Below are 21,224 nucleotides of genomic sequence, written 5' to 3' on the forward strand. Positions count from 1 at the left end.
TCTTTTTTGTTCTAAAACAGTGTTTCTCAACCTCAGCAACTTTAAGACATGTGGACTTCAACTCCCAGAATTCCCCAGCCAGCCAATTCTGGAGTTGAAGTCCACATGTCTTAAAGTTGCTGACGTTGAGAAACACTGTTCTAAAATGTTTCATATCCTAAATGCAACCTTTATAGTACTGATGAAGCCAGGCAATTAACCCAAAAACTGTATGCCCAACATTTGCCACCTGTAGACTGTTTTATATGCAGCACAACACAGCCATTATTTGAGATTGTTGACAAATATAGTTTCCATGAATTGAGTAGTATTTGGGAACTAATTCATGGGAACTGATATGATCACTACCTTCATGAATGATAGCATGTTGACATCCATGTGTCATGCTTATGCTGTGTTGCTTGCAAGAGAGTGCACAATGGAATCCAATCCCAACAGGCAATCACAATTATTGTACACTGTGAACCACTGAAACTACAATGGATGGTAGTGAAATGAATCTGTCATTTTTACAAGACTTCGTACATGATCAACACTTTTGGAATGCATTATAATGGTTTCACCTTTTTAATGTAGATATTTGCTATTGTACATTATATTCTAATTCAGATTTCAACATGTTCATTATATTCTAATTCACATAGCTCTTGCAGTGATTTATAGTGATTCAAATTATTTAGTGTATAATCATCTATCTACTGTCCCACTGAGTTCAATGGAAGTTATTTGCAATTGAATCTTCCCAGACCTGTAGTCATACTCGTTTGAAATGCATATCTCAGCTTGAATGACTGCTAGTGATGCTAAATGGAAATCCTAGGTATTTAGTATAAAAATTTTGGAAGGCATCAACTGGTGAATCTGGTGTATTGTGAGTTTATTTATGTGAGAATTGCATCTATTTGTAGTGAAGGTACTGTGTTTCCCTTCAGTTTTATTCAGTCTGTTTTAAGATGGGCATACCATTTTTAAATTTCAAATTACAAAATTACACCCAGAATATTTGCATATACAATATAGAAATATTTAGCTATCATCTAGAAACAAGCTGCTACTTTTACATAACTGTCACATGGAAGTCTGTACAGTTTTCAGAGAGACCCCATATTTTAACTGAATATTTAATAAAATGGGCATATCATCATGTTTCATTTCAATTAAAGATCTGACTAGGTTTATCTTCGGAAATTTGTATTCTCTCCACTGTCTTTCCCTCTTTGGTACTTCCTGTGAAACTTCCATATTGTAACTTATGTAAGCTTCTTGCAGACAGCTACTTCCTTGAGTTAGAAAAAAATCCCCTTAGCCTAGTGGAGTGACCCATTTTGTTCTTCAGATGTGACTGTATGTTGTGTTGCACTAGGTCTGTGTATTTACAAACCATTCAACAATATGTTAAATATTACTCAGTGACCTCAAACTTCTACTTTACTAGGATGATGAGCCTTATTGACATCTATAGGTGTTACTTATGATTTCTAAAACTCTGGATAAAGTTTACATGAAACATAATTGCACTTTATTTATAGAGTTTGTTTTACTGTATACTGAACACACTGAACACACAGTGAAAGAAGTAGAAAAATGTTTCTGAGGGAAAAATCGCTTTATCCTGCATTATGAAAATAAAGCATTATGTGAATTACTTGCCTTGACACAATTTAGTTGCATTTCTTAAATTGTCCATGATAGTAAGCATTAAATTAATAACCTGGTTTATATCTGGTCAAACTTGGACACGGATGGAAAGCAAAAAAAGGCCCATGATAGTGAAAAACAGATTTTTCATGGTTTTTCAATCTCCAGTTCATTTCAATGTGTGTCTAATATTGTATTATTTTGTAACAGCTTTGCAGTTTCCTGCCCTTTTAAAATCCTTGTAAATTATTTATTTTATAAATTTATAAATTTATTCACCGCCCATCTCTCCCCTATTTATTAGCTGTGTGTTATTAGCAAATAACTGATTTTGAGCAAAATAAGGCTAGAAGACTTACACAGAATCTTCAGTTTTTTACAAGCTACTGGCAATGCATCATGCAGAACTAATTATATTAGGAAATTTAAAAGGGCAGAACCTCTACTGTATATACATTGTTTTACTTTTCTAACTATTGTTTTGTACTGTCGCTGTATGTGTCATTCATACATCTTTATACATGGTGGGGGGGAAACTGATAATGAGCACAAAGCTCATTGTTCATATGAATCCACCCAAGAAAAACTATTAATTTAAAATAGTGCAGTTATGATTATGAAAATATTTACCTTGACCTACATGGTGGGGAAAGAGATATTAAGTTAAACTGTCATGCTGGAAAAGTAGACTGACATGCATCCATGCTATGGTGAACTAGTCTAATGATGATGAGAGAGTTGCTAAATGATGCAGAGCTTATGAACTGAAATACGTTTCGGTCACTCAAAGCTGGCTAATACAAAATATAGTTTTCTTCTGTGCTGCCAGTTATGATCCACTGAGCATTCCAGTTCTGTTTTCTCCAAACACTGAACATGATTTCTGCAGCTTTGGTTTCATTTCCTGAGGAAGGAAATCATGGAGTGTTTATTGGTGATAGATAATATTAGCATTTATTTGCAAACGGACAGGCTAAGCAGCAGAAGGAGGGGTGCAGCATCAACAGCAGACCACTGAAGTTCACTGCTCTCCTATTTTAGTGAGATCACTAACGTCCTAAGAGGCAAATTCAGTTCTGTTTTGCTCTGTTTCTCAGATATAAATTTGCTATTTTTACAAATGTCTTAATTATCTAACCTTTGCCTGCATGATGTTATATCACTGGAGTTTTGTGGACAAAACGATTTACAAAACTGTTGCTAAAATAAATCTTAATCATAAACTCCACTGAACTATAACAGAGACAGAATCAGTTCGGCAAAATCCCCCAAATATCTACAGATAATGTAGTCAGCATAGCTGACACTTAACCAGGGCCAGACACTTATTCATGGTGAATTCTTCCGATCATAGGGTGGGAAAGGCCAAGCCCCTGACCAGAACAGGAATCCTCATACCATCCCAAACAAGGTCCCAGAAGATTCCCAGATGATGTGGCATACTATTGAGGTCAGCAGTTTTCTAGTCTTTTATCTTTTGTGATGCAAAGGATCCATCGGGGCAGGTGATCTTAATATGATTGGAGCCACTATATGGAACAGGTGGTAGGGAGGCCAATAACTCTCCCAACCCCCAATTTCTAAAAAGAACACCATGGAATGCAAACTGGAGAAGCAGAGGTACTGCTCCAAACAAGATATTTTGTGGCTATACCTGCCTCTTGCCTCTGTTTCCAGCTTACCTGCTATGGGAAGCTAAGCTAGTAAGCCAGCCACAGGCTATGGCCACAGACAGTGGTTAAGGCTTTAGCTTCAACCTCATCATAGCTCTGTCCCCATATCTGCACATAGTTGCACATCACACTCTCAAATTGCATCCTGCATAGTTGAGGCTACCCCATCCTCCATTTATACCTTTCTCATTTTTTCCCACTACTTTTATCAGAATAGCTATACAGTATGTTTAACTATACCAGTGGCTTCTACTATTTCCAGAAGGCAGCTCCTGCTCTCTCCCCTATTTATTAGCTGTGTGTTATTAGCTCCTGCTGCTACCAATCTCCAAGTTCCTTCTTCAGATAGCAAATATATTTTCACTACTCTTGACTCAAAACAGAGCTCACACTGCCAGTTTCAATTTTTGTGAAAATGTTTTCATGTCTTTAGCACTGCCATAATAGCTCTCTATACCAGTGTTTCTCTACCTTGGCCACCTTAAGCTGTGTGGACTTCAACTCCCAGAATTCCCCAGTGAGCATGGCTGGCTGGGGAATTCTGGGAGTTGAAGTCCACACATCTTAAAGATGCCAAGGTGGAGAAACACTGCTCTATACAGTTATTTCCCTCCAAATTATGGAAGAACATATACATCCATTCATCTTTATACTTTTACAAACCAGAGGTTCTTGAATCCTATGATGTGCAAATTACTTCTCATTTGTATTTCCACACCTCTTTTTTCTTCCCCTGCTTGTTATGTTTACATTAAACAACAAATTGCCAAAGGCCTGCATTTCCTGCATAAATGTCCTGCATGAATGTCCTGAATAAATGTTGCCTCAGGGCAAGATTTTGCATCCTAACTCTGATGGAAAACATCGCAATACAAACCATTTGCATGAAATGAGAAAAAATTGTATTTCTGGCTGAGTCTTTTAAAATATCAAGCTGAAATATTAAGATGTAATAAACATCGTTTTCCTGTATGTGACTCTAAAGCAGAGTTGGGCAGTCTTGTATTGTAAAATAAGTTTCAGAGCACAGCTTCCATTATCCTTTATCACTACAGTAGTTGTGCTGCCTAGAATGATGGGAGTTGTATGCCGACTTAACTGGAGGGCACAAGGATCAGGAAGGCCGTGTCTCTTCTCCACGTGCAAAATGTGAGAATTAATTCTTTGTGGGAAGCCCTGGTAGCTGTGCACTCAGCAACTGTGTTTGTATAGTTAAATAGCTATAGGCTGGGAGATGGAGAGTTACCAAATACTTCTTAACAGGTTAAACTCCAAACTGATACAGGGACTTGGTATTTCTTTTGTATTGCTTTTGTACTGCATGCAGTGGGTTAAATCCAGAGGTGAAAGGAAGGGCAGTACTACCTGTAAAAGGGAAGGGCAAGTAGACATGTTATGTGGGTGGAGCAAGGCCTTATTCTGATTGCAGGGAGAAAAGAGTGGGGCTCGGCTGCCAGAGCCAGTCCGTGGATAACCAAGTCATTCACCAGACTGCACCTGCTGGCCCAGGCTGGCGAACCTCACAAGCTTCGTTTGAGCAAGGAGGTTAAGCCTGGCTTAATGCCAGGCACACACACCACACTCCCACCCATTGGGTTTGGCTGTGTTTCTCTTTCTCTTTGACGGGCAGGACGTGCAAACACTGCCTGTTTTTCTCCAACTTCCTGCTCATTGCTCCTTCTCTTTATTGGCACAGAGTGGAGGAAAGGAGAACGTTCAGAGGTGAGTTCTGCTTTGAATATTGCCTACCACAAGCAAAAAGGTACTTGAGAGACTGAAAGTATCTTTCTCTGCTTTTCCAGCATTAAAATCTTTTGCCCTTTCCTTCTCACGTGCTTTTGTTTGATCTTTTTCCCTACACAGGTTCTGATTACCTGGTTATTTTAACCTTCCCAAATTGTTTTAGCAAATGTTCCATGGCTGACAGCAGAAGAATTATCTGACTACTTGGAAAGGTTTCACACACTAATGACATACAGCATCACAGGCATGGAATTGCAGCCATGGTTTTCCATGAGTGGGACATTCTGGAACAATAGAGTGCTAATAAGACGTGGACCATGAGAATGTAGACCCAGGACGCTCAGTCTGATAAGTGTGGATTGGACAAAGTCAATGACTGTGAATAAGTGGCAAGGAAGTTGCTTGCTGCTAGCCAGGTTTTAAAAAATAGGCCGTGATGGTAAAGCAGAGAAGAGTAAAAGACAGCCATGTTAAGAGGGCTTGTCATAGAAGCCACTTGATTATTGCTCTGGAAATTTCAAATAAATACTAAATATACTTTATAAAGAGGCACACAAAGCATAAGTGGAAATAAGATTCCAGGTTTTGTATATTATTTTTGCGTATATTTCTTTACTTCATTTTTATACATGAAACATTTGGATGGCTGCTCTTTGTGAGTAAATAAACAGCAGAAACAGAAGTTTTTGCAGTCGGCTCAGGAGTCAAGTAGCCAGGAGTCACAGGATTCCTTCTATGCTCACAACCATAATGTAGCCTATATGGACAAAAAGTCTACCCATCCTCATTTCTTAACCACTTTTGGAAGTAATTAATCTACAGATAGAGATTTCCTTTGCGGCAAAGATAAGATTCCTTTCAGTAAATTTAACCTTTTTTCTGGATTACAAAATTAAAAAGACACTTTAAGGATTGAATTCTTTGCAAAAAGCTTAACAAAGATGGTTTAAGAAAGTTTTAAATGGATAAAGGGAACAGTTACTTTTCTATTTTTATTTTTATTTTTGATGAAAGTGCTTTTGCATAAACTTGAACTAAACTAAAAACAAAGGGACCAGACCTTCCTGGGAATGCCTTGTGTTTACTATTAAAGAGTGCATGTAATTGGCGGATTTTACAGAACAAAAGATAAAGGTAATATGACCCAGGCTGTGATGCTTTGTTGCTAAAGTGATGCAGATTATGTTGTAACTTGACACTACAGAGTGCCATTAGAGACAGAAGTGTCAAAGGCACAGAAAGACAAAAGAAGGGGGAAATGGTGTGGGGGGGAAAGCTTGCCTTTTACTTTTCTGTTGTTTTAGACAGTTTCATTTTTGGATTATAATATCATAATGGCAACCACTAGAAAAGCCGCAAGAGAGGAGATTGTTAGAGCAAACTGCAGAGAGAACAATTACACCAGATTTGCTTCAGAAACTATTTGAACAATTGGGCAACACATTAGAAACTTTTGAAAAAAGAATGGATGAAAGAATTGTGAAGATGAAAGAAGAGACGAAAGAAGAAATTAAAAAGATGGAAAACTCTATAAAACATGTCTGGAGAAGTAAAACAAATTAATGACAAAGTGGAAATTTTAGACAGAAGTTATTGACAGTTGGAAAGAGAATTTGATAGCCTGGCTCTACTGGAATTGAGAGAGAAGGAATTTTGTTTTTCCTTGATTAGAGAAAAGTCAATATCTATGTTTATTGCTGACTGGAAACTCCTTATAGACTTTTTGCATGAAACAGAAGAAAACAAACTTATGATTTATGGCTCTGATGATTAGAAAAAGTAGATAATAGAAAAAGCTGTTTGTTTTGAAAGCAAAAAGTAAGAGATAATTTTGTAACTGTACTGATATTTGGGGCAAAGAAAATCAGAAGCTATTTCTTTTTGTTTCTTTTTATTCTCCTTTTGCACTTTTTGTCTTTTTCTTTTTTCTTTTCTTTATATTAGTTCTTGTTAGTTTTTAACTTCTTTTCAAAACTCTTAATAAAAAATTATACAGAAACCCCCCCCACAAAATGTCCATTAGCACTTCTTTAAACTTTAGCTGACACACTGACATTTCTAATGGTAACCTCATGATCTCGGAGAGATTTCGCTGGCCAGCATCCACCCTCCAGCTGGCATTCTCTGCTCCCCCAGAGATGTCAGTCAGTCCTAATCCTCACTGGAAGCTCGCAGAAGTGCTAATGGGCATTTTGCAGGCATTTTCTGTTCAGGACATTTACAGGGGCTGATTCTTTCAACAATCTCTGTGCTTCTTTCTGACTTGAATATATGTGTGTATTTGTATACAGTGGAATGGATCGCTACAGATATTTCATCTTCAACCAGAGAAACATGGTGGTATTGGGGCTATTCCAGATAGTTTGTGCTACAGTTTGTACCATCAGTGGATTAATAGAAGGTGCTTTCAGAAAGGAATCAGCATTGAGTAAATCTAAGATACCCATTTGGGCTGGAGTGGTAAGTTACATTTTCAATCCTCCCTCCCAGAATTTATTAAGAACTTGTGGTCAGTTCCAGGGAACTTGCTGTTTCTTACTCCACATTCAAGCAAATAAGCCCTAGATTTCATAGTAAGGTGTATAGCTAAGTACATAGTGTTTCAAATGACAATTATAAAGAAGAAAGTTTCAGTTATAATTTTTCCACTTGCTTTAGAATGGCAGGTTGTTGCTTTCTAGGCTCCATGATGTACTAGTTGATTTGTAGGGTTTCTTATATAATACATATATCATAGATATATAATAAACATCTTGCTCAGTGGGTTTCTGGGGTTTCTGAACATTGGATGTTTCTACCAGCATCTCACTGATAACCTTGCTGTCTAGACTACTTAATTCACCCATCTAATATATGCAACTATTTGCCTTGGTAGCAGTTGATACAAAGAAAGAATGCAAATGTATGAAAAGCTCTACTGAATCCAGCTATAGGACCATCTAGTCCAGCATTCTGTGTCATACAGTGGCCAACTGAATACATTTGGGGAGCTTGCACAGGACAGTGAATGATCCCGTCCAGTACTGCTTGCCAACAATCAGGATTTAAGCCATGTTGCTTATGATACAGGGGGGAGTAAACAATGATAAAAAATAGTAGCTAATGATGGCCTGATCCTCCATGAGTCCCAATTGTCTGCTATTAGCACAACTCTGACAGCAAGTTCTAACGTGGGGTGTGGTATCTGCCATATTTCAGCTGTTGGAACTGCCTATTTAAATAACCTTCTAGTTTTGATTTCTGAGTCCTATATGAAATTTGACCTCTGAATGAGCATAGAGAAACTGATTCTTTAAAAAAGTGTTAGTTCTTGGGATCAGCAGAAGATAATTTAATTTAATTCAATATAATTTAACCTTAATGGGGATTGATTTGTGGGAATTTGTGTTTGAGCTCACTGCCTACCTCTGGCCTGGTCTTGAAATATTTCCTTGTCTCCATTTAGCTCATCATTTTTTCCAGCTCTCTAAATGTCAAAGGGCAGTTTAAAATTAGGACAGGAGAGTAACAAAACTTGCTGCAGTTTGTCACTAGTATCTGATTTTTTTAAATAGTATCTTGTATATAAATTCTTGGTTTTTGTTTTTCTTTGAGATGTATTTTGTTGCCACCTCCTGAACAATGTTGTGAACTTCTGTCCAAAGTTCTTCCAGGACCCTATCTACTAAATCCAGCCCCTTAAATCTATTCTTCACCTCCACTGCATATTCACTGAGTTAGAGCCAGACATCCTGAAGAGTGAGGTTGATTGGGTCTTAAGAAGCATTGCTAATAACAAGGCAGCAGGAGATGAAGGTATCCCAGCTGAACTGTTTAAAAACTTCTCTTAGTGGTTTGGGGATACCAAGTCATCTTGTCTGCCTCCTGAGGAATCTGTATAATGACCAAGCGGCAATGGTAAGAACAGACCACGGAACAACGGACTGGTTTAAGATTGAGAAAGGAGTGTGGCGGGGTTGTATATTCTCACCCTACCTATTCAACTTGTACACAGAACACATCATGCAACGTGCTGGGCTGGATGAATCCAAGGCTGGGGTTAAGATCACTGGAAGAAACATTAACAATCTCAGATATGCAGATGATACCACTTTGATGGCTGAAAGCGAGGAGGAACTGAGGAGCCTTATGATGAAGGTGAAAGAAGAAAGTGCAAAAGCTGGCTTGCAGTTAAACCTCAAAAAAACCAAGATTATGGCAACCAGCTTGATTGATAACTGGCAAATAGAGGGAGAAAATGTAGAGGCAGTGACAGACTTTGTATTTCTAGGTGCGAAGATTACTGCAGATACTGACTGCAGCCAGGAAATCAGAAGACATTTAATTCTTGAGAGGAGAGCAATGACAAATCTTGATAAAATAGTTAAGAGCAGAGACATCACACTGACAACAAAGGTCCACATAGTTAAAGCAATGGTATTCCCCGTAGTAACATATGGCTGTGAGAGCTGGACCATAAGGAAGATAGATGCTTTGGAACTGTGGTGTTGGAGGAAAATTCTGAGAGTGTCTTGGACTGCAAGAAGATCAAACCAGTCCATACTCCAGGAAATAAAGCCGGACTGCTCACTTGAGGGAATGATATTAAAGGCAAAACTGAAGTACTTTGGACACATAATGAGAGGACAGGATACCCTGGAGAAGACGCTGATGCTAGGGAGAATGGAAGGCAAAAGGAAGAGGGGCCGACCAAGGATGAGATGGATGGATGATATTCTAGAGGTGACAGATTTGACCTTGGGGGAGCTGAGGGTGACGACAACCAACAGGAAGCTCTGGCATGGGCTGTTCCATGAAGTCATGAAGAGTCAGAAATGACTGAACGAATAAACAACAAACATCCTGTATATAAAACTAAAGTCTCTTTTGAGTCAAGCTGGACTCCTAGAGACTTCATAAACATGTCCATGAAGTTTTCTTGGCAACAGTAAGGAAATGATTTTTGTTACCTTATCCCACAGATGTTTTTTTCAGCTTCCAGTCCAGTCTGCAGCCCTCCCATCCAACCAGACGACTAACCAGACATGACCCTCCTTAACTTCCAAGCCCAATCAGCCAACAGGGCTATAGATAATTCTAAATATGGAGATTGGCTGTAGTTCCCTGTGTGGATAAAGTAGCTTCCATGGGTGAGGAAGAGCTTTGAGGGTCTGCTAAGTAAGAAAATTAGGACTTTTCATTACAGTATAAGAGTGTCTCTGGTTGACGTACTGTATATCTTTGTGGAACTAAAGATTCTGACTTTATGTGTGCTAAAATTAACCATAGTACAACTTTATATTCATGATTTTTCACTTTGTCCGTCTGCCCCCCTCCCCCCTTCTGTTTCATAGTTTATGAGCATTCCTGGAATTATGGCTTTATATTCATCTCAAAAAAAGAATCCAGTTCTGGTGAGTTTCTATACTGTTTATTTGTTTAAGAGCAGATTTCAAAAGACAATGAATTTAATGTGTTATAATTTCAATAATAATGTTATTTATTTATTTATTTGTTTGTTTGTTTATTTATTTTTCACATTTATATGGTCGCCCATCTCATACAAGGTGACTGTGGGCAGTATACAACGATGAGATAAAAACAATGAATACATAAGAACAATCATTATAAAAAGTAAAATTATTTAAAATATTATTGCAAAATTATAAAATCACTATAAAACATACCAACCCCAAAGAGAGAGCAAGAATGTCAGTCATAGTGGAGCCATCTAAGAATGTCTCCTGTTCCCAAAGACCCCCAGGCCTCACAACTCAACCACTTCCTAAACAATAGCAGGGAAGGAGCAAGCCTAATTTCAGGGGGGAGAATGGTCCACAAGGAGGGGCTCACAGCAGAGAAATAATAATAATAATAATGATGATGATAATAATAATAATAATAATAATAATTTATTAAACTTGTATGCCACCCAACTCTCAACGATTCTGGGTGGTTCACAACCATCAACGCAAGAAATTACAATCAAATCAATACAGTGTAAAAGATAAAGATAAGAGATAGCATGCCTGATGAAGTGATGGGTCACCCTCTCCCTTGCCAAAGGCCTGGGTGAGCAGCCATTTAGCTTTTATTTTTACCATGTGTTTTAGTGGTTTACATTCCCTAAACAACTTTCTATTTGATTCCTTCAGTGCACTTCACAGAGAATCAAATTCATCCATATCGTGGCCGGTTCATTTTCAGATATTCAGATATGGTGTGAAGAAACATTTCATTTGTCTTCCTTGAGGAAAATAAATAAATCAAATCAATTTTTTTTGTTTTCTGTATCCCTTGTATAGGTGAATGCCATGATAACTGCGTCTGTATTTACCTGTTTCACCACTTTAACTGTAATAATTTATGCTTCTATGACATTAGAGTATGGTGAAAAATATGAGGGGTTCAGTGATGTGTCCTCTAATCACCCAGCCATCGTAAGTAGTATACTTTGTGTCAAATATTCTCCATTAAAGTCCTGTTCTTTCACAAACATTGCACATTATTCTAGTTCATGCTCCTAGTGCCAATCTGAGTACAAAAGTTATAGTCCAGTCTTACTCTGGTTCCTTTAGATTATTAGGACTATTGGTCCTGTAATCACCACCAGTGCATGATAGACGCTGAACTCTAACCTATTTGGAAGGCATCGGTTTGAAAGATCTCCTTTAAACTCTGTGGTGTACAATGCAAATCCAAGGATTAGCATCATCCTATGCTACCAAATGGTATAAAATAGTTATAATGTGGTTTTCTCCACTATTAATTGCATAAGAAATAAGAAGAAAGCAGTATCTAATTGCCTCTATCCATCAAGAGTGATCTAGAAAGCATTAAATGTAAAGCTTGCAGGATGTGAATTCTGAAAATTCAGGTACATAGAGCACAACTGAAAGCAATGCATCTATGTAGTCTAGTGACCAAATATATATGATGTGAATTTTAAGTTCTATGTCATTGTAGATCACTTTCTTATTTGTTTGATTTATATCCCCATATTCATTAGGAGCTCAAGGCAGCATCCATAGGTCTCCCTCTACCTATTTTCTCTTGAACTATCTTTGCACAGTGGCACTTTGGATCAGTGTCCTAGCATTAGGTCTTGCAATTTTGACAAGCTTCTTTTTCCCTTGGAAAAAGAAGACCGTTCGTGTTAAGTATCATGCTAATTACACTTTTATAACTTATATTAATTACACTTTATATTCTGAAAGCTGTTTTTTTGTGGTTGGTTTGGGGCAGAAAATATTTGTGTGTATGCAATAACGTGTGTGTGTGTGTGGGTGGGTGGGTGTGAGAAGAGATTTTGAAAACAAAACATTTCTAAGATTTACATTTAAGTTAGAGGTGGAAGAAAATGGAGAAGAGAAGAGTGAAAAGGAGAGAAAGGACAAAGACACCCTTCCCATTCATTGTTGTGAAAAGAAAAGCTAAGTAGCTTTGTAACATCATTAGCTTTTCATTAACTATAACACAAAGTTCTGTAAGCCATAGCAGTAATTTACCATATGTACTTCCATAATTCTCTCACAAATTGTATGCTGGTACATCATAATTTCTAAAGTTACTGTGATGATCTGTTACCATTTTAAAAAAATATTATATTGCTGAAAATAGCATCATAGAAGTGTAGAGTTGGAAGGGACCTCAGAGGTCATCTAATCCAAACCCCTGCACACTGCAGGACTCACTATCCTATCCAACCTGTTTGAAAACCTGTAGTAGTTTTACTATATTTTTTTAAAAAGCAACTAAGAATTTCAGGTATATCTATTCCAATCATTCTGCAGCTTTCACACCATCAGTGGAAAAGATTCCCCCTCTCCACACATTCCCAAATCTACCCAAGAGTGCTGAGAAACCTCTGAGAGTTTGAGGAAGGAACATGAAGATGTCCCAGTGCATAAATAAACATCCAGTTGCATTGTTTGCTTTTATTTTGATAAAACATATATGTGCATTTCTGTATTTTGAGCTGCAGGTATTGGTGCTGGGTAAACTGGTTCAAGGAGCTAACATTACAATGATGATTTCATCAATTTTTAGTATATTTATTGTACTGATGATTGTGTATGTCAGCTGCCGAAGTCTTCCATGTTGTTCGTGCTATGACAGTATCACTGGACTTGTAAGTAGCAACAACATCAAGCACAGTGTGTTCAATCATGAATGCATCACATTGTAACACCACTCAAATTAAACAATTGTGGATGTCAATCAGTCCCTAGATGGAAATAGCTTGCATCCCTATAAATTATTGTAGACTTTCCAAGGAATGGGTTATTCATATATAAAACGTGGGATTTGTTTTCCTTTGCATGCTCTAGATATACTTTTCTTGGGCTACTTATGTATAGAAAAAAACTAACTACAATTCTGAATTCAAGGTTTGATGATTAAAAAGGCTTAATTCAATTTCAAGGATGCCTTTTTGTGGGATATATGCAGTTTCCTATAAATACGGGAGTGTGTACATGATTCAAAAGATATTGCCTATTGTTTCATTATTCATCCCTCTTCTGGAAGGGATTCTTTTGCGCAGCTTGTTACCAGGTTATTCATGTGAATGATTTAGAAAAATGCTCTTTTGAATAATTGCATTAGTATGCTATCTATAAAGTAGTTAAATATGATATGATACATAAAATTGATGTCTGTTGTATGATAGTTAAATATATGCAACATCACCATCACATTTTAGGACTGTGTACAACAAAAGTAGCAATGGTATAACTAAATACATATATTTAAAATGCCTGTGCAAATAAGAACATCTTTCCCTGAAAAGCTTTTAAACAAAAGTTCCACATGCTCTTACAATATATTCCAAAACCCAAGTGCTACCACAGAACATTTCTTCACATTGACTAATTTTATTAGGCACCATGTTTAAGATCTTCAAAGATTAGCAATAGCTTCCAAATATGTGATTCCTATGTTGCTATTTTATTTTGAACCTTAGTTTTATTACAGAAGTATAACCACTTTTTGTTAAGTGAAGTGTGCAATATAATGAAATCCTAGGTTTGTGTCTAAATTCTGGTTATCAGTTTGATCCTCATGCAAGCCTGCTTTAGTATTTTCACATTCTCATTCTTAGGAGCAACTAAAAAGTAATGAAGACCAGTTACAAACTACAGAATTAGTCTGCCTTTCACCTGGTATGTAGGGTCTTCTCATTTTTAGAACTTCATTGTTAAATTATATTAAATATGCAAGAAATGTTTGAGCTTTGCTATATGTGACATGTTTATTATATCCAATTTCCATTATAGATCAAGAGGACAAAATTTTTAATTCTCCAGTAAAACTTGCACAACTAAATGCAGAAACAGATAATGAAATAAGTGAACCTCCTCCATACATCAGGCTCACTTAGAAACAAATGCGAGAAGGATGTCATGTAAGAGACCCTTGATAGTTTTTAAAAATTATTAAATCTATGTAAATAAATAAATACATAAACAGTTTAAAGAAGTTGAAAAACTACTGACTTTCTTGAACAGATCCTGAAAATAGAGGCATTAACATTATTGTTTATCCATCCACACATCCGTCCACACATCTGTCCACATATACACATTCAAATATATGAATGAATGTAGTTTCATGATTATGTACAAAAATATTTTACTACAAAAATAAATAAAAATTATATTTAAATACCTTGAATTAGAAATACAGATAGTGTGAAGATGTCTCCCAGATATATTCCTTTTCTATATTGAAAATTGGGTGCATAACCAGAAAGCAGATTCTATGGTAAGCTTAATTTCCTTTTCAGCAGAGAAAGCTACAAAAGAGGGAAGCTGTCATGAGTAAGGATGGCGAGCAGGGGGCTCCCATCTAGGCTGTAAAGCGCATGCGTAGTACTGAGGAATTAAGTAGCCATTCAAAGAGACACAGATCGGGCCCGCCTTAGCCTTTGGGGTTTATGTGTCTGGGTTTTTCCCACGCTTCTTCAGTTTGTTAGGATTTTCTGTCATGTAGCAGTAATAAAACACTAGAGACATATTCTTGTCTCAGCATGGTTCCTGGCTGTTAGGACAGAAGCAGTACCATGCCCTGAGACCATCCTGGTTATATCACCAGTTTTCCAGATCAGCATCTGGATTTTATTCTTGTACAGAATTCAAGAGATTAGTTTATTGCACTCATGACCTCGTGACCTCCCGTCTGGATTACTGCAATGCGCTTTACATGGGGCTGCCTTTGAAGAGCATTCAGAAGCTTCAGCTGGTACAGAATGCAGCTGCATGGGTAGTGAGTGGAGTCGGATATTCGACACACGTAACACTACTGCTATGGGAGCTGTATTGGTTGCTGGTGTGCTTCCTGGTGCAATTCAAGGTGCTGGTTGTCACCTTTAAAGCCCTTCATGGCTTGGGACCGGGTTGCCTAAGGGACCACCTTCTCCCAGTTGTTTCTACCTGTCCAATTCGATCTGGTAGATTGGGCATGCTACGGATCCTGTCAGCTAAAGAATGTCAGTTGGCGGGGACTAGAAGTCATGCCTTTTCAGCCGTAGTGCCTGCTCTCTGGAATATTCTCCCCTCAGAGATTAGGATGTCCCCAACCCTGTTGGACCTTCATAAGGCCATGAAGACCTGGTTATGTGCCTGGTCCTGGTCCCGTTTCTTGGTTGTATTAACATCTTACATTGTTTACTTGGCAGCCATGTATATTTATTTTTTATTGTAATTGTTTTATTGTTTTATGGTTTTTATTGTTGTAAGCTACCCAGAGTCACTGGTTGAGATGGGTGGCTATAGAAATTGAATAAATAAATAAATAAATAAAATGTTTTAAACTTGGTTTAAGAAAACTACTGTGTATCTCATATTCACTTCTACTGACTTCTAAAAAGCTAATTTCCAAACCAGAGAAAAAGTTTTCATGTAACCTTATGTACTATCACTGAGGACAAATTAAATTCTTCTGGTAACTAGATAGGTTAGTGCTTTATTGTGAAGTTTTAAAGGCAAGAGGGTACCAAGAAAAAAGTTCTGCTGTGTGAATGGTTTCCAATCACATAAAGTTGGGTTTCCAGGTTTTTCTTCCCTTTTGTGTTTAATTCTTTGGATGAAACATGACTGTCATATATATTTAAAATAAAAGGGACTACCATTAAAAGTGGTGTCCTCCTCCATATACCCTTTTGGCACATATTCTTTATCTGCTGAACACCGGAAGGCTTTTTTAGATATCACACATATCTAAGTCACATCTGCATCCAATGAGACCAACCCTTCCAATTTCAGTTTTTCTGAATATATATCTAATATTACATGAGTGTTATTGTCCTTGTATGAAATTAGACTGACACAGTATCTATGGTGATATCATCTATAACTGACACACCAAGGTTGCTATCAAAAATTTTGCTTTACATAGTTCATTTTTATTTCCATTTCTCTTACTGTTAACATAGGTAACTTGTTGTAAAAGCTTAATTTGTTGAGAAATACTTAACTTCTCTGGCAATTTATTTAATTCTTCTTTCCTCTTTATCTCATCCAAAATTGCTTGTGTTTTCTCTTGCCTCTTCTTTTTTAGTTCACTGTTATTTATTTATTTATTTGATTTTTATCCTGCCTTTATTATTTTTATAAACAACTCAGCGCGGCGAACATACCTAATACTCCTTCCTCCTCCTATTTTCCCCACAACAACAACCCTGTGAGGTGAGTTGGGCTGAGAGAGTGTGACTGGCCCAAGGTCACCCAGCTGGCTTTTGTGCCTAAGGCAGGACTAGAACTCTCAGTCTCCTGGTTTCTAGCCCAGCACCTTAACCACTAGACCAAACTGGCTCTGATAAAGCTTTAATTGCATCCCAAACCATTCTTAAATCAGTACCTTTGTTTAAATTATTTTCAAAAAGTTCTTTTAATTTCTTTTTACAATCCTCCTCTATTGCTTCTTTCTGTAACATTTCAGTTAGTCTCCATATAAAAGAACTGGATTTCCTTTTATAAACGAAACTCACAGGATTATGATCTGAAAAAGCCTTTGGTACTATCTCAACTTTAGAAACCTTAGTAGCCAAATTCTTTGAAATCCATATACTGTATATCTATTCTTGAAAAGGATCTATGTCTTTCAGAAAAGCAGTGTACTCCCTTGAATTGCCATTTTTCTGTCTCCATGTGTCCTCAAGCCCTAAACTGTCCATCAAATCAAAGAAAACTTTTGGTAATTTGCCTTGAGTGATTTTAATATTTTTCTCAGAAGTTCTGTCCAGTTGCGGGGAGATCACTCCATTCCAGTCTCTCATCAAATACCAATATTTCATAAGAGAAAAGAAAGTCTATAAGTCTCCCCATAAGTCCTTTATGAAACAGTCCTTTATCCTCATTTGGGGCATAAATTCCCAATATCAGAGTCCCATGCACCCCAACAAATCTACCATGGTCATCAGTTAATACAAGTTCTGGTTTTAGTTGGGGATTTACATAAAAAACAACTCAATGTCTTTTTTCAGTTCCTGCTGAAATAAATTATTCACCCAAATTTTTATTAATTAAATATTTTATGTCCTTTTTTTAAAATGTGTATTTTGTAGGCAAATTATATCTTGTTTTAATTTTTTCAAATAAGAAACTTTTTCTTTTGAGGAGCATTTGCTCCATCTATATTCCACATATTAAGCATTTCTAATCCATAATCAAGCCAAAATTTAGAAAAGTCGATACCTGTATACTGTATGAACAGATACCTATTCATCATCGGTACAATTTTGTACCGATGATGAACATATAATTGCTAAAATGTATAAACTTTTGTTGAAATTTGAAATGGAAGAACAGGTTAAATAATGTATGATTAAGTGGGCTAATTAAGTGTATGATTTGGTTGTAATATACAGATGGATCAGTGGGAAAATATGTGGTCAAAGGGTTGAAATTTACATTTTGTCATGATCTTAAACAGAATTTTTATAAAATGATGTATCATGGTACATGATGCCAGAGAAATTATCTAGAAATGCATAAAGGCATTTCAAATGTATGTTGGAAATATGAACAACATGAAGAGACATTTTATCACGCTTGGTGGACATGTAAAAAAGCTAAAAAAAATTGGATTCAAATACACACATTGATACAGAGGATTTAAAGATTAATATTCAATTGAAGCTAGAACTTTTCCTTTTAGGACTGATGGATACACAGTTAGAAAAGAGTCATGGAAGATTATTTCAGTATATGATTACTGTGGCAAGATTATTATATGCACAAAGATGGAAAGTTTCAGCACTACCCACCATGGAGGAACAGTTGATGAAATGGACAGAACTTGCTGTGGTGGCCAAACTAACTACTTTGATTCGAGGCAGGTCATTATTGGCATTTATGAAGAACTGGAAACCCCTTATGAACTTTTTGCATAAAAAAGAAAATGATTTTGTGACTTATGGTTTTGATGATTAGAAATAGGTTATAGAAAGAAGGGAATTATGATGTAATCTTAGAGAGAGAGGTTTGATTAAAATTGTATGTATAACTGCTGAGGAAGATTGGAAGCGACTTTATATATTTTTTTCATGTTTTCTGTTCTTTTATTTTCTTGTTCTATCTCCTTTTTTCTTTGTCTCTTCTTTTCTTTTCTTTTCCTTTCCTTTTTTTTCTTTTTCATTTACTAGATTTTTTCTTTGAATGTATTTATTATATATGCAAAATCTTTTAATAAAAACTTTTTTTAAAAAAAAGAAATCTCTGTTTGAAAGTAAAAATCACACCTTCTAATTGATCCCATCAAAATGGCATATTTTTCTCTTCTAATCTATCAGTCAAAAAAGAATACTCTTTTCCCTTATGTAAGATTCTAATAGGAATTTCTTTAAGAACAATTACTGAACAATTACTGTATTATCAACCTTCAGTCTTCTATTAAAATGCTGCTGCAAAATTTGATCTCTTGTCATCTTCCTGACAAAGTGCACCAAGACATTCCATGCAACATTTCTTATTCTTGCAAATATTGTATTTATTCTATATACGTTATCAGTTTCTGCCTCTTCTAGTGAATAAAACATTCTAAGTGTCCCCTCCTGCATCTAGAATCCAGAATACATTCTACTTCATATTCCTCTTTTCCATCCACTAGAACCTGGTGGGGTGGGGTAGGAACTGGTGCAGAATGCAAGAGACAGGGTGGCTGTTGTCAAACAAGGAGCAGCCAGTGGAACACTGGATGAACCTTCATTGAGGCAGGAAACTGTAAACAGAAGCCACTGATCTAAATTGATGTATAACAGGGAAAAAGCCAATAAACTTAGAGTTCTGTGCTGGTCTATGACCATAATCAACAAATCCATTTATTCATTCCACTTAAGAGTCTAGCTTAAGTGGAAGGGAGGCAAAAATTGAGTGGAAACCCAAACCAAATCCCCCACAGCAATCTTGGTGCCTATGTGCATCTGCTGCACACTTGTACCCACCCTTGGCCAAATCTGTTTCTTGAAGTGGACCTGGAGGCAAGATTGGGGTTGGTAGCTATAGACTAGGAATGCAGCAAGTTGTTATAGGCAAATTCTGCAAGAGGCAGCCATTTGGTTGACAGGTAGTCCTCGGGTTATGACTAATTGGGACCGGAATTACATAAAGCACATCACATGACCACATCACTTAGTGATGGCAATCCTGGCAGTCACCATTGCCATTGTTAACCAAATCCCACTGGTCATTAGGTGAGGACCCACCAAGCCATTTCTTGATCCCTTCCAGCCCTGAGCCTTGGTAAGGTAAGGAACTGACTCCTCTTGAATTCCTCCCACCTGCCTATCTCTGTTCTGTTTCAAGACCAGAGTAGAGGGAGATGGCCAGGCTTGCATGACAGCACATCTGGCAGTAGGAACTAGATATTAGTCCCTCGCTTGTTACTCTGGCATAACAAGAGCAGATGGAACAGCAGTCCATGCTGATTGTTACCAGCCAGCCAACTTGTATAAAAACCACCCAAAGATTATTTTTAAAACATTTTAGAATTTTTTTTTTAAATCCTCATAGGATAGAACTGGTGCATTTCAAATCAGAATCTCCTGCACCCCTTGTTCCATGGTTCTCAGCACTGAGATTATTTTTAGTTAGAAATAAACCTCTTGAGGTTCTTAGCTAAGCCACAGAAATCAAAGTCACTAATCTCTAATTCTTTTCAATTGGTGCCTGCTTAGAAGTTAAAACAGGCATTGACCTCTGTCACAAAAGCAGGGCATAAAGCCCTTAGAAGAAGAAAAACCTACCCAGCCAGTACAAATTATACTCTTCACTATTAACCCTTTTTTGTTGTTATACTTGATGAAGAATTGTCAACATTTCTGTGCAGTAAAAAATTGTGGAAAAAATAATCAATGAAATGAAAACCCTTGCTCTACAATCAGAACAGAAAATGTATTCTGAAAAGCTCACAGCAGGCCAAGAAAAATCACATGCTGTATGTACACACACAGCTTCAGTCAGCAAATACATGCTCACCAGCATAAGATGAGCAGCTCACTAACATGCAAAGCAATATAGTCTTAAATTCTGTTATTTTAACCTGTACTCTGAAAACTCAACTCAAAGTCAAATGATGCACTACTGAGCACCTCCAAGCCTCAACCTGCCACCAGCTCCAGGGCTGCCACTGTTGTGCTGGCCGCCAAACTGTTGATCAGCATGCTGGGTATTCCTTTGTGGCCCACAAGCTTTTTCAATTTATCGTGTGGCCCTTCCCCATCTACAAATTTTAAAGGCCTAGTCTAAATGTAGAGCAGCAGAGATGTAATTGATTCTTGCTGCTTTATACTGAATAGGCTGGAAAGTCTGATTTTTAAAAAAAAACCCAATTAAGGGTTTGAAACAACTAAGTTTTCTTCCAAGCATAAAACAAAGCCCTTAAAACACACATATCATTCACAGGTTGAAAGATCTAAGACAGTCGTTTCAAGGATGGGAGGTTCAAGATAAAAACATTTTGTCTATCTTTAACCTCTAATATTTACTAGTAGAGTACCCATGTCTGTTTGTTTGCAATAAAATGCAGTGAAAAAGGAAACCACGGCAGAGGAATTTTATTTGCCAGCATTTATTCATTTAAAATACTGTACTTAGTTTGACAGATGACAATCCTTCATTTGAAGGGGAAGGTAAAGCAAATTATGTTAAAGAAAAAACTGAAAACATTTTAGATTAACAACCGAATCTGTAT

At 36.9% G+C, this 21,224-nt stretch overlaps 1 protein-coding gene across 2 annotated transcripts in view; it reads left to right on the plus strand.

Moving 5' to 3' along the window:
• Positions 1-7,323: 7,323 nt before the first annotated feature.
• LOC134502095 (uncharacterized) overlaps positions 7,324-21,224 on the plus strand; it is a 161,460-nt gene continuing 147,559 nt past the window's right edge. Inside the window, exons 1-6 of one of the 2 annotated variants that reach the window (XM_063310257.1) lie at positions 7,324-7,514; positions 10,388-10,447; positions 11,339-11,473; positions 13,012-13,164; positions 14,137-14,197; positions 14,312-14,445. In XM_063310257.1, coding sequence (XP_063166327.1) covers positions 7,326-7,514; positions 10,388-10,447; positions 11,339-11,473; positions 13,012-13,164; positions 14,137-14,197; positions 14,312-14,415 — 702 coding nt within the window. In that variant the 5' untranslated portion in view covers positions 7,324-7,325 and the 3' untranslated portion in view covers positions 14,416-14,445. The remainder of the gene's footprint in view (positions 7,515-10,387; positions 10,448-11,338; positions 11,474-13,011; positions 13,165-14,136; positions 14,198-14,311; positions 14,446-21,224) is intronic. The other variant, XM_063310259.1, reaches the window with a different exon arrangement.

This window comes from Candoia aspera, chromosome 8 (assembly GCF_035149785.1).
Source record: "Candoia aspera isolate rCanAsp1 chromosome 8, rCanAsp1.hap2, whole genome shotgun sequence".
Taxonomy (NCBI): Eukaryota; Metazoa; Chordata; class Lepidosauria; order Squamata; family Boidae; genus Candoia; species Candoia aspera.